Source organism: Anabrus simplex, chromosome 5 (genome assembly GCF_040414725.1).
Source record: "Anabrus simplex isolate iqAnaSimp1 chromosome 5, ASM4041472v1, whole genome shotgun sequence".
NCBI classification, from domain to species: Eukaryota; Metazoa; Arthropoda; class Insecta; order Orthoptera; family Tettigoniidae; genus Anabrus; species Anabrus simplex.
Genome location: NC_090269.1, coordinates 390,066,809 through 390,082,656, shown reverse-complemented (window position 1 = coordinate 390,082,656; position 15,848 = coordinate 390,066,809). Strand labels below are relative to the sequence as shown.

General features: G+C 40.3%; 1 protein-coding gene across 1 annotated transcript in view; it reads right to left on the bottom strand.

The window, feature by feature from the left end:
* Positions 1-15,848, bottom strand: part of LOC136874967 (pickpocket protein 28) — a 257,670-nt gene that overhangs the window by 81,320 nt on the left and 160,502 nt on the right. Inside the window, exons 3-4 of the mRNA XM_067148678.2 lie at positions 10,008-10,247; positions 2,205-2,310 (exon numbers count right to left, since the gene is read on the bottom strand). Coding sequence (XP_067004779.2) covers positions 2,205-2,310; positions 10,008-10,247 — 346 coding nt within the window. The remainder of the gene's footprint in view (positions 1-2,204; positions 2,311-10,007; positions 10,248-15,848) is intronic.

Here is a 15,848-nt window from a genome sequence, read left to right as displayed (position 1 = left end):
GTCATTTCTGTACGTCGATGAGTTGATGAGGAACTCAACGGGATGCAGTTTTCCTCATGTTAAGATATGTATGTTCCATACCGTTTGATGACTAAACCAACCTCTACGGATAATTCCCGGACAGTCCGTCGGTGGTCTACGGAAACGAGACCACACACTATGTCAGTCTGATATTCAGGAATGGATGGCCTACCTCTGCGGTGCAAATCCGCAGCCTCATTCCAACCCGCACGGAACGCCTTGACCCATCGTGGAACCGTCCTATACGGTAATGCATTCTCGCCACAAGCTTCACGCAATGCTCGATAACATTCGGATTCTCTTTTGCCACGGGTAATCTCGATTTTAATCCACGAACGCTGATCAGCTTTAGCAAACAAGCTTTAGAGCGGAGAAATTGACACTCTTCACTTCAACGCCACACAGTAACAACATTCCCAACTGGATGCCCGTCAAATGCACACTGCACATCGACGACAGGGCCACCTGGCCGATTTCATGCCCTATTTGCGCATGTCCGATCTCCTGCGAGTGTCTGGACTACGTTGCCACGATTTTATCTACAGCCCTTATATATATGTTATATCATCCTGTAATCCTACAAGCTGATCCTCACTGGGGCAACATTTCCTAAACCTGAACGCACTACACATCCCCGTGTAATGCTCGAATTTCTACGTGGGGCACATTACCCGAACGAAACAAAAGACACATTTTAAATTCTGACAATAATTTTTTGGTGGCGATTCTGTGAATATATAACCAATATTTCTTGTTGTTTTACATGTCTGTTGATGTCGTGATCATACCAGTATATGTCTGGAGATTATTGGTTAGGTGAGGTTAAATGTATCTTAGAGAGGTTGGGACTTGGTCATTATTGGAAGATAGACATGGTAAGGAGAGAAGCAACAATATGGAAGGGAATCGCACGAAGGGTCAAAGATATTCAAAGACAGTTGTTGGAGTCTGGGTGCAGGAGCAAGGCGACCCTCTCGGTACTTAATATGATACACAAGGAAACGAATGTAAAGATAAATAATGTAAACAGAAGAGAAAGAATAGGGCTGATATGGTGGATGATGGGATTTTACGACAACAAGGGATGGACAAGGGAAATGGACGATCCAAGATGTGTGTTGTGTGGGCAAATGAGATAAGAATTTCATCTCCTAAATCTGTGTAAGGAATCTATAGTGAATAGAAGAACATTTCTGAGTAATAGTCAACTGTTAGTATTAAGTCAGAAATAAAACGATCATAAAATTATATGATGGATAAGAATGAAGGGAATAACCCTTATAATGTAAGCAAGTACTTAGCAGTAGTAAGAAGTATGTGTATACGAAAGTTAAAGGAAATGCGAAGTTATAGTAACGGAAAAAGGGGGAGATTGTAGTGGTAATTGGTAAAAGCTATCTGCAGAATAATTACTCAGGCACTGAGATAGACAGGCGTGTACCTACTTCTGACGGTAATCCGTAGCTAGGGGAGTAGGCTATTGTGCGTGCATGGGCGCTCTTAACTAATATAGCAGTTATATGAGATGGGAAACCTGCTGAGATAAGGGCATGAGGTGATAGCGTGTTCCCCTCAGCTGCCGGAAATCCGTAGTGGGGAGAGATAGGAGGATCGCCTCCTGGTTGGTGGTTATCCTTGACTGGGGGGTGGAGTTGCCATATGTGCACATACAGCCACTTATACAAGAGGGTATTCTAAGTAGACTTATATTCCACATATCATAGCGTCTATTCATTGGAGGGAATCGTGATCATAGCCACAGCATCTTCAGTTTCACGTGGAAATCTAACCACAGGGATGAGATTTTCATTTGAAAACACTCCCATGCATTGGCTGGAAGCGGTGAGGTTGCATTACGGAGATAGTGGGTTCGAGTCTCGCTGTCGGCAACCCTACAGATGCCTTTCCTCTCCTATCGCGGCCATAAGACCTATCTGTGTCGGTGCGACGCAAAGCAGATTAGATCGGCTGCCTCGATGAAAAACCAGTTGAAGACGGATGTCTCTTGGCTATCACGCTCCTTAGAACTGTAACAAATAAGTGTCAAGGAAGAAATAAAAAATTTGGACCTGTAATCTGTAGATATGAATTTGTTTTCTTGTATCACGTAGTAGTAAGAGAGATTTAGTATATAACTTTTTGACAGGTATACTTTATCATAAATTTGAAGAAATGAAACTTACGTTAAGGAAGTGCTCAAATAATCCCCCGTCCACAGTTCCATTTAAGAAAGGAAGGTAAAACATCTTTGTTTCGCAGAGCAGGTATGTGTAGTACAATTTCTTCGATCTGAAACATTATAAAGGAGCATATCACAAGGTTAACTGCATGTTATTAAAACTCAACAAGTCAATACTTCACACGTGATAAAATGTTTTGCACAACTTGAAGTGCTGAGGTACTGTAGATTGCTGACGACCCAACAGAAAGAATGGGAGGTGCGTACTATACTCCCTTTCTGTAACGAAAATAACGTAATTGCTTTGAAGAATACCAATGAGACCACGACATATTTGGCAAAGTGCATAGTCGATTCTGTCAAACAGCACTAAGTGTACGGCCATAGATCTTAAGCACATCAACAATGACAAGGAGGTGCCGAGGATTTTCGAACTCGAGAACTGGAGATCATGTCTTGGACATCGTGTCCACCTATGCAGATCAGCTACGTGATCCTCTAATTAGCTAACAAAAACGAGTGGATAAAAGTGAGGCTTGTTCCTGCGCGAAGAAATTAAGACTGGATTAGAAATCACCACACAGGACGAATGTCGTAGATAGACTTTTGTAATAACCGTATATTGAAATAAGTTATTTTCTTATTTATTTACTTTTAAGACGAGTACGTTTAAGTAGCTAATATCAAACCGGTACCATTATCATTCATTCGTTCGTTCATTCATTCATTCATTCATTCATTCAACTAATCGGCCAACTAGGGACCACGATAAGCCTTACTTTACATTCTGGCATTTGTTCTTTTCTCGCTTGATTAACACCATCTCCATTAGCTCACTGTATTTAGCACGATGTTCTTCTGTCCATTTCGCACCAGCTGCCCGTTTTTTGTACCGGAAAGTTCTAAAAGTCTAGATGGCTGCTCCTTGCAGAGAGTGGATTTGTGACAGCAAAATGACAAGTGGTTCACGTGATATTTATTGATATGCAGACCCAGATAGCCCAAACAGCGGAAATCACCCAGAACAAATCGAGCTGCTTTTCTTTGGATTTTGTCCAGTAAATAAAGGATACAGATCTCTGCACATGGTTATGAGGGTGTTTAGATATTGTAGTAAGGATGTAAAGGAGAGGGCTTATAAGTCACTGGTAAGACCCCAACTAGAGTATGGTTCCAGTGTATGGGACCCTCATCAGGATTACTTGATTTAAAAAAAGAGTAGCGTTACAAAAATGTTGCAAAGTTTGGGCTGGGAAGGACTGGGAGAAAGGAGACGAGCTGCTCGTCTAAGTGGTATGTTCCGAGCTCTCAGCGGAGAAATGGGGTGGAATGACATTAGTAGACAATAAGTTTGAGTGGCGTCTTTAAAAGTAGCAAAGATCACAATATGAAGATAAAGTTGGAATACAAGAGGACAAATTGGGGCAAATATTCATTTATAGGAAGGGGGGTTAGGGATTGGAATAACTTACCAGGGAGATGTTCAATAAATTTCCAATTTCTTTGAAATCATTTAAGAAAAGGCTAGGAAAAAAACAGATAGGGAATCTGCCACCTGGGCGACTGCCCTAAATGCAGTTTGATTGATTCTTGACTAGATTAGGAGGACAATTGTATTGCAACTACGAAGAAAGTAAGGTCATTGCGGTAGTAAGAGCAATTAGGGCTGGAAAATGTGATACCACAAAGCCGCGGAGTACTTTCAGCACAGCGATCGACCCTCAAGAATAAGGTAAACTGCACCAACCCCAAACCAATCAGAGTACCATCTGTCCTGCACGCTGAAGAGGAGGAAATGCTTGTACACGGTACCGTCCGAGCAGTGCACTGGAGGTAATCTCAGGCATGTCAAGGTCACGAGCTGATTGACAGCTCCGCGTGCACGAGAAACAGCTGTTACGAGCGCTAGCCTAGGACGTTGTCGGATAGCGCAAGCCTGGAGGGGTGTACATTACATCTTCATAACTGTGGTACTCGGTGCACTACACGCATATATTCTTTCATATACGAGCATAATGTACATAATTAAATGTGTTTTCATCACGGCGTTTGTGTAAAATGCGCGAAATACTATGATTTGTAATCACTGTGCACGAGGAAAATAAATAATTACCGGTACCTTAACTCTCTTGGAGCCAGGCGGTAGTGCGAGCACCCGTCCTTTAAATTGCCAAAGCCGATCAGGTCGGCCTTTGAAAAATCCAGTATGAAGTTGCCAGATCCGATTACATCGGCCAACTTAAAAGTCTGTGATATACACAATTTTGAGGCAACGTGTAGTGACGTACATACTTTTGTGGCAATCTATAGTACAAGGGCTACACGTTATTCTGTGCCTGACCTTGCTTTGGCAGTTCCAAGAGGGTGTTATAGCTTTCGCAAGAATCGCTTTCCGTGTTTAGAAATACCGCTAACCGGTCAGTAAGAGATTGCTCCTTGTCCAGCAGGTATTGATGACGATAAATTAATGCAGTATTTGGAACAATGCGAAGTTAACGCGGATTATTATCGGATAGATTTACTTTTGGGAAAAGGAATTTTATTTGCCATATAATTTGGGGAGTTTACGGCTTATTATTGTTTTATAAGACCAGTAGTTTGATAGATTCAAGGTTTGATAATGTTAGTTTGCATACGTAGTGACATTATGGTAGGAAAAGTTACGTGAGAAGTGACGGAACTACAAGTGACGCCCAGAGGACTGAACCCCAAGCCCTTCAATGATATACTTAGCTAGGGACTGTTTCAATTTAATTTGTGTCGCTTTAATCGGTGCGTGTGTTGCGTTATTAACACGTGTGATGATTTAATTATCGTGTGTTGATTTAATTTCCGTGTGTTGACTTAAATTACCGCGTGTGTTGCTTGATTATTGCGTGTGTGACATGTAAATCACATAGGCAGACAGAGGGGTGTAGACCAATTTGAAAGAATCATTAATAATAATAATAATAATAATAATAATAATAATAATAATAATAATAATAATAATAATAATAATAATAATAATAATAATAATAATAAGGATCATGAATAATAAAGGCAATGCAGATCATTATTAATAATAATAATGATAATAAGGATCATTAATGATAATAATAATAAGAATAAGTAGTATATTAATACTAGAAGCCGATGTCTTGATGTTCAGAGGAACGCGTGACAGTAACTACCATTGGATCAGCTGTGTACTAAATTACTTGCGGAGGTGGGGTTTTTCGAAGTCAGGACGATTTGAAGTCTGGACTCACGGTGTGAGATGTTGTAATTGCACATGTAGAGATTTATGAATGATGAATTGACCTCATCAATATAGCGTGTGCCGCGGGAGTGTGATGTACACTGACATAGCAAATGTCATGGGATAGTCACCTAATAGCGTGTGGAGCCTCCTCTGGCACTGCGAACTGCAGTGCGACGCCATGGAAGTGAGTCGACAAGTCTCTGGTAGTCCTCTGGACGCAGCTGGCACCAAATCGTTTGCAGAGCGGCCGCCAATGCTGGTCTCTTCGTGGGTGCAGGATCCATGGCACGGAGCCTGTGTTCCAGGACATCCCAGATATGCTCAATAGAGTTCATATCGGGGCTCCTGGGTGGCCATGGCTGCATGTTCCTGGAACCATTCCCAGGCGACGTGGGAGCGATGTGGCTGCGCGTTATCATCTTAAAACACCGCAGAACCGTCTGGGCGCTGGGAGGCCAAAAATAGGTGAACATGGTCTCGGAGCAGCTCAACATACTGCATACCATTCAAAGTCTCTTCCAGAACAACTAGGGCGCCCATTCCATACCATAAAAATGCACCCCAGACCATAACAGAGACACCAGAGACCTGGACCACACCTTCGAGGCAGGCGGGATCCATCGCTTCATGTGGTCTGCGCCATACACAGTGCCTCCCATCGACATGGTGCAGTTGAAATCGTGATTCGTCCGACCATATCACGTTACGCCATTGTTCCATTGTCCATCCCTGGTGACTGGTGACAAATGCGCCTCGTTGTGCCCGATGACCTTGGGTTAACAGTGGCACCCACCCGTGTGCGGCGCCGGCTCCCATACCCCACAGCACCCATGTTCGTACGGATTGTCCACTGGGAGACGTGTCTAGCACGGCCTGTGTTGAGCTGAGCCGTGATTTGTTGCACGGTTGCCCGTCTGTCACTACTGACAATCCGTCTCAGATGTCGCCGGTCACGGTCATCGAGGGTGGCTGGACGGCCGGTCGTTCGTCTGTTGTGGACGGTGACACCCGCATTCAACCATTCACGATACACCCTGGACACGGTTGATCGTGTGAAGCCGAATTCCCGCACCACTTCCGAAATCTCACTTCCCATCCGTCAGGCACCGACCATCATACCCCGTACGAACGGTGTCAGCTCACGACGACGTTCCATGTTACACCTGTTACATGCACAGCCACTGCTCACAAGGTGTCCTATACAACTGCCACTGGCACAGGGGGCGTGTGGTGCGCAGACAACACACCTGCGCATCAGTGCTCCGCTATCCCATGATATTTGCTCAGTCAGTGCATATTTTAAAGGGTCAATTCGTCCTTCCTTTAATGAGTAGTCGAGGTGACAGACCCGCCTGCTGCGAGGGGGAGGCCGACCTTGAACCTGATTTTTTTGTGATCGCCTTGTGTGTGAGGATTTCGATCCAACGAGTCTTTTGCCTGACCGAATGTTTGTTCTTGCGAAGCACGTTGATGGATTGAGTGGCACAGTGGGTTTAGTTTTATTCTGGTAATAAGCGACCCGGTAACCTATATCTAATATTAGTTTTATTATTGTTCCTTGCATTTAAATGGAAGTAGGGTTTTCAGATTCACTGGCGACATTGGGGTCACTAGATCAGTCCTGGGCGTGTATACAGCTATTGCACAGTGGTGGGATAAATGAAGTGTATCTCACCTGATTCGTGTAAATAAAATGTGTTTGATCCTTGTACGTATTGTATAATATTATGCTCAGTTATTCCGTTGGGAAACAAATTTTGTAGTACGGTAGGCGTCACTCAGACTCGTCGCATTGCGTGTAGAATTTATTTGCCCAGTAATATTGGGATAGCTTCAGTGACTTATGTTAAATATTTTCCGTACACGTTAAGTCACGACATATTGCATTGCGATGAGTTAGTACTCGGTCTTATCCCTCAACACCAGATTTTTTTAAATAACTCACAATGAATGTAGACTCGATTTATGTACACCATTTTTATATATGTTTCATTCCCATAATCGTCAGGATTTAATAAACTCATTCGATTTAATTTAAACTTATTAAGAATGTGATGTCATTCTAGTTTGGTTATGCCACCCGTCTTTCCCTACCCTGTATGCCACTAAGTTCTTTTATGTTTTACGCCCATTTGATTATAACCCGTTAACGACCCTGGGGACTAATCGCCGGAGCTCATAGGGTAGGGGGCGGGTGCAATATAATTCACAATTTCAACAGTTGGGTTTATATACTTCTTCGATACCATGTACATGGAAGAAGTACTATTTAGTACATACGCACATATGCTCCATATAACCCGGCACATATTTACAACGTTGACAAATAAATTTGACAGGTATTTACTATACATAAATAATCAAAATTATTAGTAGACGATTTTCATTAGTCCTCTGTGTATGGTGGATGGTTCATGGCAATAAACTCCCTTAGTATATGGCAAGTAGCCAGTATTGCTGCTTTTTGTAATTCGCTCTAAGAGAGGGTGGAGATTAAGTGCTTCAGTGCTCCTGTGTGGTGTCTTTGGTATAATACCATTATATCCAATCACTACTGGAATGATGATGACATTGTTGAGTTTCCACGTGGTTAATATTTCTGTCGCCAGACCTGTGTACGTGGATACCTTATCTGCACGTCTTGATTGGAGGTTGTGAGGATTAGGATAGGCAATATCAATTATGAAGCAGATTTTTTTTTATCTACAAAAGCTACATCTGGTCTATTTGTCGTATCCCCACCAACAGGTGAAACACCAAGCGGTGAGTGGAATCACCTGATGGCTAACAACAGTACTAAAAACGAAAGGGAATGAAGGTGGTAATTTATAGGCGTTAGGTAAGTTGGTTGTTAAGAGTTGATACTCATATGATTTCCTATGTAAGTGCAAATAAGAAACAGATGATGTACAAAGAATGTACACGTACAATTAAAGTCTGTCACTTAGTGTGACGTACTGGAACTAGCCTTCGTCAGAACGGCTACTCCAAATAAACGCAAGTCGACTCTAAGGCATTACTGTATCACTGAAATGCTAAAATGATGTAAATACAGAGTATCGTGAAGTCTTACAGAGATTCCTCAAGCTTTAAGTTGCCAACTACGATAAACCCAGAAGGACTAGGGCTTTACGTCGAGAATAAAAATATGAATGATGAATAGTAAGTGTTAGCAACACCCTCCAAACTTGACCTGCTAAGAAATATTCTACGTAGCGACACTACTTCCGGAATCGATTGCGATTCCCTGACGTGAGCTGAAGGCAAATCTGCCCAAGATCTCCAAGATGGACCTTCGTTTGCATTATTATCTAAAGAAACTAGCAATTATTATGAGAATATCCCATACACTTAGCTAAGGATTTCTGTTTTTCTATTGGTTATAACCTCCCCCTTGTAGCGTTACTCCCAGTCTTGTACACGTAGCAATTCTCATTTTAATAAACATAGCAATAATGGCGTATAGCCTTCGGAGAGGCCTGGTGCAGGTCTTTTTCTAGTAGACGGCCTATTAGGCGCCCTGCATGTCTGTAAAGATGAGGGCCCTACCTAGGATGATTTCTAATGTTGAATACGCCACACACACCCAGCCCCCGAGCAATTGGAATTAACCAACAAAGGTTAAAATCCCCGACCCGGCCGGGAATCAAACCCGGGAGCCTCTGAACCGAAGGCCAGTACGCTGACCATTCAGCCAACGAGTCGGACATTCATAAACATGACGATTCGCCTCTTAACACTTATCTTCGTAACCTAACTCCCCCTTTTTAAATACTTGTCAATATAAATATTTTTCTCCGTCTAGTAATACTTGATTGGGGTGGCCCATTACTTTTAAGTTATAGGACACTTCAAACTACCCCTTCTCTTGCAATTTCCAAACATTGGAACGTGACTATTTAGATTGCCTCTGTCGACTTATTCGTAAGAGCTCCTGACCTCACAAGACTCAGCTTTTAAATTCTCATTCATTTCACCCCCAACACCTGGCTGCTTAGCATAGGCCTGTGGATTGAGTTTCCAAAATAACCACTTTATACTATGTACTAATTATATAACGTAATCCTACTTAACGCAGGTTCGTGTCCCTGGACATGACATATTGCATGTAATAGTTTTATTAGTGATGATACTTCTATCCCAGTAAAGTTTGCATTTTCACTTTGCAGTACTGATTAGGGTTTCTACTTCCAATATGCTGTAGTACAATGGATTATGTTTTTTTGTCGGGCTAATTTCTAATGAAGATGTTTGCAATTTTTTTCATATCTGTGCTTGTAGTCTGTATTTGTCATTACTCGACAACCTGAGGTTATGTGCTGGATGGTTTCTGGAGATGTAATACATCGTCGGCGCTGATGTGAATAGTCAGATGAATCATGCAGTATATGCTTTTTCCTTGTGGAAATTACTTGATTTTGATGGCGAACATGAAGCTATTTGTTTTTGGGTACATGAGTGTGTCAGTCACCCATGCGACGCTTGTTTGTAGATGTATGACTGCTTATTATTATTATTATTACTATTAACGTTTAGATAAGTTCGATCAATGATGGTACTTACTCTTCCTCAGTGATGTTATTTTCCACATGTCTCATATATAATTCCGTGAAGTTAATGGTAGACTGCTTAAACTGCATCTCGCTGCAGAAAGTAACTGCGGGGAAAGGAATGTTCCAGGCCGGGGTGGAAGTCTCTGAGAAGGTGACTATCACTGGAGAAGTCTGCCACTTATCCCATTGCTTCATGATGACCACGAAACAGCAAGCTATGCTGATGAGTATGACTAGAATCCAGCAGGCTCTGGAACAGAGAACATAGTGACATAAAACGGACATTCCTAGAGAAAGTGCACCATACTATCTGCGCACTTTTTAGGGATAGATTTGTGTACGGGTTCGAGGAGTAAGGAGGGAGCGCTTCCGGTTCCGTTAGTACTGCCAACTGAATGGAAATGAAATCTGGAATGAATCGATAATGTGATCGACCGATATGAATTTTCTAAATTTTTGTTATTTTAAGCCAACAACTGTGTCACACACACATTATATAATATTATATAACATTTCACGATGCGAATCCTATTCCTAGAGATAATTCTATAGTTTGGCTTTGCTGTGTAAATAACAACAGTACGAGTACGTAAAGTGTACGCCAGACGTCGCACAGCGATGTATAAGCGATTCATAGTTTGTGTTTCAAAGATTGCCAGTACGAATCTCGAAGATTGCTAAGGTCGACCGCTTCAGCACTAGGGTGTAAATCTATCGCTAAAAAGTGCGCAGATAGTACTGATGATTGTGATCAGATTTATTTAGTTGTACAGCAATATTAGAGTAGGGTGACCAGATACAAATTTAAACATTTCGAATGACCGCCGTTCAGTCACAGAACATTTTTGAGTAAGTTCTACTATTTTAAGAATAATAGAATTTACTTTATACTAGGATTTCTACCCGATCTTCGCACAGGAATTTATAATAGGTTACAAGTTTTCTGCATGAATATATATGCGAACTTACATGCCTGTATTCAAACGTTCAATACAGCATGTTTTTTTTGCTAGTTGCTTTACGTCGCACCGACACAAATAGGTCTTATGGCGACGATGGGACAGGGAAGGGCTAGGAGTGGCAAGGAAGCGGCCATGGACTTAATTAAGGTACAGCCCCAGCATTTGCCTGGTGTGATAATGGGAAACTACGGAAAACCATTTTCAGGCCTGCCGACAGTGGGGTTCGAACCTACTATCTCCCGAATACTGGATACCGGCCGCACTTAAGCGACTGCAGCTATCGAGCTCGGTGAATACAGCATGTTAAACTGATAATTATCTATGTAGGCCATGCAACAGTAACGAGAAGTACGATAAAGCTGAAGAAAATCGAGGCAGAATGTGGACGATTACAGGATTTATTGCACGGTACTGTTCCGAGTCCGAAGTGAAACGAAATTCTCCCTGATTCTTCGTTACATACTGTTGTTGCTCAGACCACCGGTGTGGCGCTGTGGCCGAAGACTCACGAAATCCATGTTGTTACTCAGACCACCGGTGTGGTGCTGTGGCCGAAGACTCACGAAATCCATGTTGTTACTCAGACCACCGGTGTGGTGCTGTGGCCGAAGACTCACGAAACCCATGTTGTTACTCAGACCACCGGTGTGGCGCTGTGGCCGAAGACTCACGAAACCCATGTTGTTACTCAGACCACCGGTGTGGCGCTGTGGCCGAAGACTCACGAAACCCATGTTGTTACTCAGACCACCGGTGTGGCGCTGTGGCCGAAGACTCACGAAACCCATGTTGTTACTCAGACCACCGGTGTGGCGCTGTGGCCGAAGGCTCACGAAACTCATGTTGCTACTCAGACCACCGGTGTGGTGCTGTGGCCGAAGACTCACGAAACCCATCGTTAATGATAACTTCCCTTATCATCCGTTCTATGGAAAATAGTAAAATGGCTCTTTAATTGTTCCTGTTAACGCACCTTGAAGTGACATCCACCAAGTGTTCAACGGGACGCAGACTAAAAATCCAATTTTCGTAAGAATCTACGTTACCATCCCTCATCTGTCGTACGATATATGCGTATACGGCATAAACTACGGAAATAACACATTCTTAAACGTTTGTTTTATACAGTCCTTTTATAGACCTAATTTAACGAACATATATTGGGAATAGTCTTTCTATAAACGCTAACTCCAAGTCATACCTTGACGTCGCATGCACCTGATAACACAAACCTGAATGAGTAGATTGCAAATTGCACCCGCTTTTGATCTAAGTCCTATGGGATTTAAACTCCCTTATTAATCCTTTTATCGAAAAGATACACATGAGACCGGGCGAGTTGGCCGTGTGGTCACGGGCGCGCAGCTGTGAGCTCGCATTCGGGAGATAGTGGATATCGGCAGCCATGAAAATGGTGTACCGAGGTTTCCCATTTTTGCACCAGGCAAATGCTGGGGCTGAACCTTAATTAAGGCCACGACCGCTTCCTTCCTATTCCTAGGCCTTTCCTGTCCCTTCGTCGCCATAAGACCTATCTGTGTCGGTGTGACGTAAAGCAAGTAGCAAAAAAAAAAAACAAAAAAACAAAAAAAAAAGGATACACACGAGAAAAAGTTTTAGAAATTGATTTCCATTAATGTTGACAGATTTTCACTCAGGTTGGTCATGCATTATTTGTAGGAGAGTAAAATCACTGTTTCGGTTTCCTAAAACCACCCAGATAATTCCGGGAATTTGATATGGTGCGGCCCTTAACATCTCCCTTTGGACATAAGGATGCTAAATGTGAAGTTAGGTTAAATATTTCCAGTAGGTTTCCAGTTATAAGATATCTGCTGTACGCACACCCGTTTTTAGGTTGAAGTCCGCTGGGACGTAGACTGCAAAACCGTCCGTTAATGATATGTCCCTTATTAATCATCCTATCGAAAAGGTGCACATGAGAAAAAAGTTTTAGAAATTGATTTCCAATAAGGTTGGTCATGCATATTTTGTGGGGGTGTAAAATCATTGATTCGATCTTCCCATAAACCCCTAGTTCATTCAGGGATTAAGAAAAAATATTGGCCCTGAAACCTACCCGAGGACAGGTAGATACTAAATAAGGAGTTTGGTAGAAATGTATCCAGTAGTTTTCCAATTATAAGAACTCAGAAAAACAGACAAACATACACCAAAGCTAAAAAATAAGCAGATTGTCATTATTACACCTGAAACAGATAACTGTACGAAAATTCCCTCAAAATATTAAATATAAAAACACACGGTCGTCACAGTTTTTTTTTTATATGGTTATGTTGTTTGGGTCGTTGGTGCATAGACTGGATTGATGCAACTTCCATGCCACCCTATCCTGTGCTAAACTTTTCATTTCTATGCATTGCATACATCATACATCTAATCTAATTTGTATGTCATATTCATGTCTTGGTCTATCGCCAACGTTCTTACCACCTACACATTCACAAAAAGACTACCTGAACAAGTGTGTCGTATGTACGCCATCCTACACATAACCAGACTTTTGTGAAACCTTCAATTATTGTCTTTAATATAGAATAGAATAGAATAGAATAGAATAGAATAGAATAGAACAGAATAGAGCAGAAGAGAATAGAATGGATCAGAATAGAATAGCATAGAATAGAACAGAATAGAATAGAACAGAATAGAGTACAATAGAAGAGAAAATAATAGAATAGAAATATAACTGAATAGAATAGAATAGAATAGAATAGAATAGAATAGAATAGAATAAAATAGAATAGAATACAACAGAATATAATAAAACAGAATAGAATACAACAGAATAGAATATAATAGAATAGAATAAATAGAATAGAACAGAATAGAACAGAACAGAATAGGACAGAATGGAACAGAATATAAAAGAATATAATAGAATAGAATTATTAGAACAGAATAAAACAGAATAGAATAGAACAGAGTAGAATAGAACAGAATAGAACAGAAGAGAATAGAATAGAACAGAATAGAGTAGAATAGAATAGAACAGAATAGAACAGAATAGAATAGAAATAGAACTGAATAGCATAGAATAGAATAGAATAGAATAAATAGAATACAACAGTATAGAATAGAATAAAATAGATAGAATAAATAGAATACAACAGTATAGAATAGAATAGAATAGAATAGAATAGAATAGAACACAATAGATAAGAATAGAATACAACAGAATAGAATAGAATAGAATAGTGTCCACTCTGAGGAGCAGAAATGGAAGAGATGCCTCTATTAAGAGTTTTTAGCGCAATCGAAGCATTGAGAGTAAAATATCTAAAACAAATACAAACGACAGTAATGAAGGATAAGGATAAGATGGATGGCAGGACTGCGTATCATAGAATAATGGATGCAATGACTAGTAGGTTAAAAATAATGCCAAATGTAGTAATATGTAAATTGTATTGTCGTATCATTATATTCTATTCATAATTCAGCCGTTAGGTAAGGCATGTTGTAAATGGTATGATAATCCAAAAAGACTAGTTACAGACAAAATAAATTATAATTAGTGTAGTAACAGTCAAATTATTATAAGAGGGAAATGTAAGGCATGTATCAATCTTTAATGAGTTCCAATAAAAGAGTGCTCTCTTCCTAGTTCTGGCGATCTGGAACTAGCGGATGAGAGTACTCTATTCTATTCTATCCTATCGTTTATTAAGTTCTTCTTCTTAATAATCTGAATAGAATACAACAGAATATAATAGAACAGAACAGAATAGAATAGAACAGAATAGAATACAACAGAATAGAATAGGACAGAATAGAATATAATAGAATAGAATAAATAGAATAGAACAGAATAGAACAGAACAGAATAGGACAGAATGGAACAGAATATAAAAGAATATAATAGAATAGAATTATTAGAACAGAATAAAACAGAATAGAATAGAACAGAGTAGAATAGAACAGAATATAACAGAAGAGAATAGAATAGAACAGAATAGAGTAGAATAGATTAGAACAGAATAGAACAGAACAGAATAGAAATAGAACTGAATAGAATAGAACAGAATAGAATAGAATAGAATCGAATAGAAATAGAACTGAATAGAATAGAATAGAACAGAATAGAATAGAATAAATAGAATACAACAGTATAGAATAGAATAGAATAGAACAGAATAGAATAGAATACAACGGAATAGAATAGAATAGAATAGAATAGAATAGAATAGAATAGAATAGAATAGAATAGAATAGAATAGAATAGATTAGAATAGAATAGTGTCTACTCTGAGGAGCAGAAATGGAAGAGATGCCTCTATTAAGGATTTTTAGGGCAATCGAAGCATTGAGAGTAAAATATCTAAAACAAATACAAACGACAGTAATGAAGGATAAGGATAAGACGGATAGCAGGACTGCGTATCATAGAATAATGGATGCAATGACTAGTAGGTTAAAAATAATGCCAAATGTAGTAATATGTAAATTGTATTGTCGTATCATTATATTCTATTCATAATTCAGCCGTTAGGTAAGGCATGTTGTAAATGGTATGATAATCCAAAAAAACTAGTTACAGACAAAATAAATTATAATTAGTGTAGTAACAGTCAAATTATTATAAGAGGAAAATGTAAGGCATGTATCAATCTTCAATGAGTTCCAATAAAAGAGTGCTCTCTTCCTAGTTCTGGCGATCTGGAACTAGCGGATGAGAGTACTCTATTCTATTCTATCCTATCCTATCCTATCCTATCCTATCGTTTATTAAGTTCTTCTTCTTCTTCTTCTTAATAATCTGTTTACCCTTCAGGTTCGGTTTTTCCCTCGGACACAACGAGGGATCCCACCTCTACCGCCTCAGAGGCCGTGTCCTGGAGCTTCATACTTTGGGTCGGGGATACAAT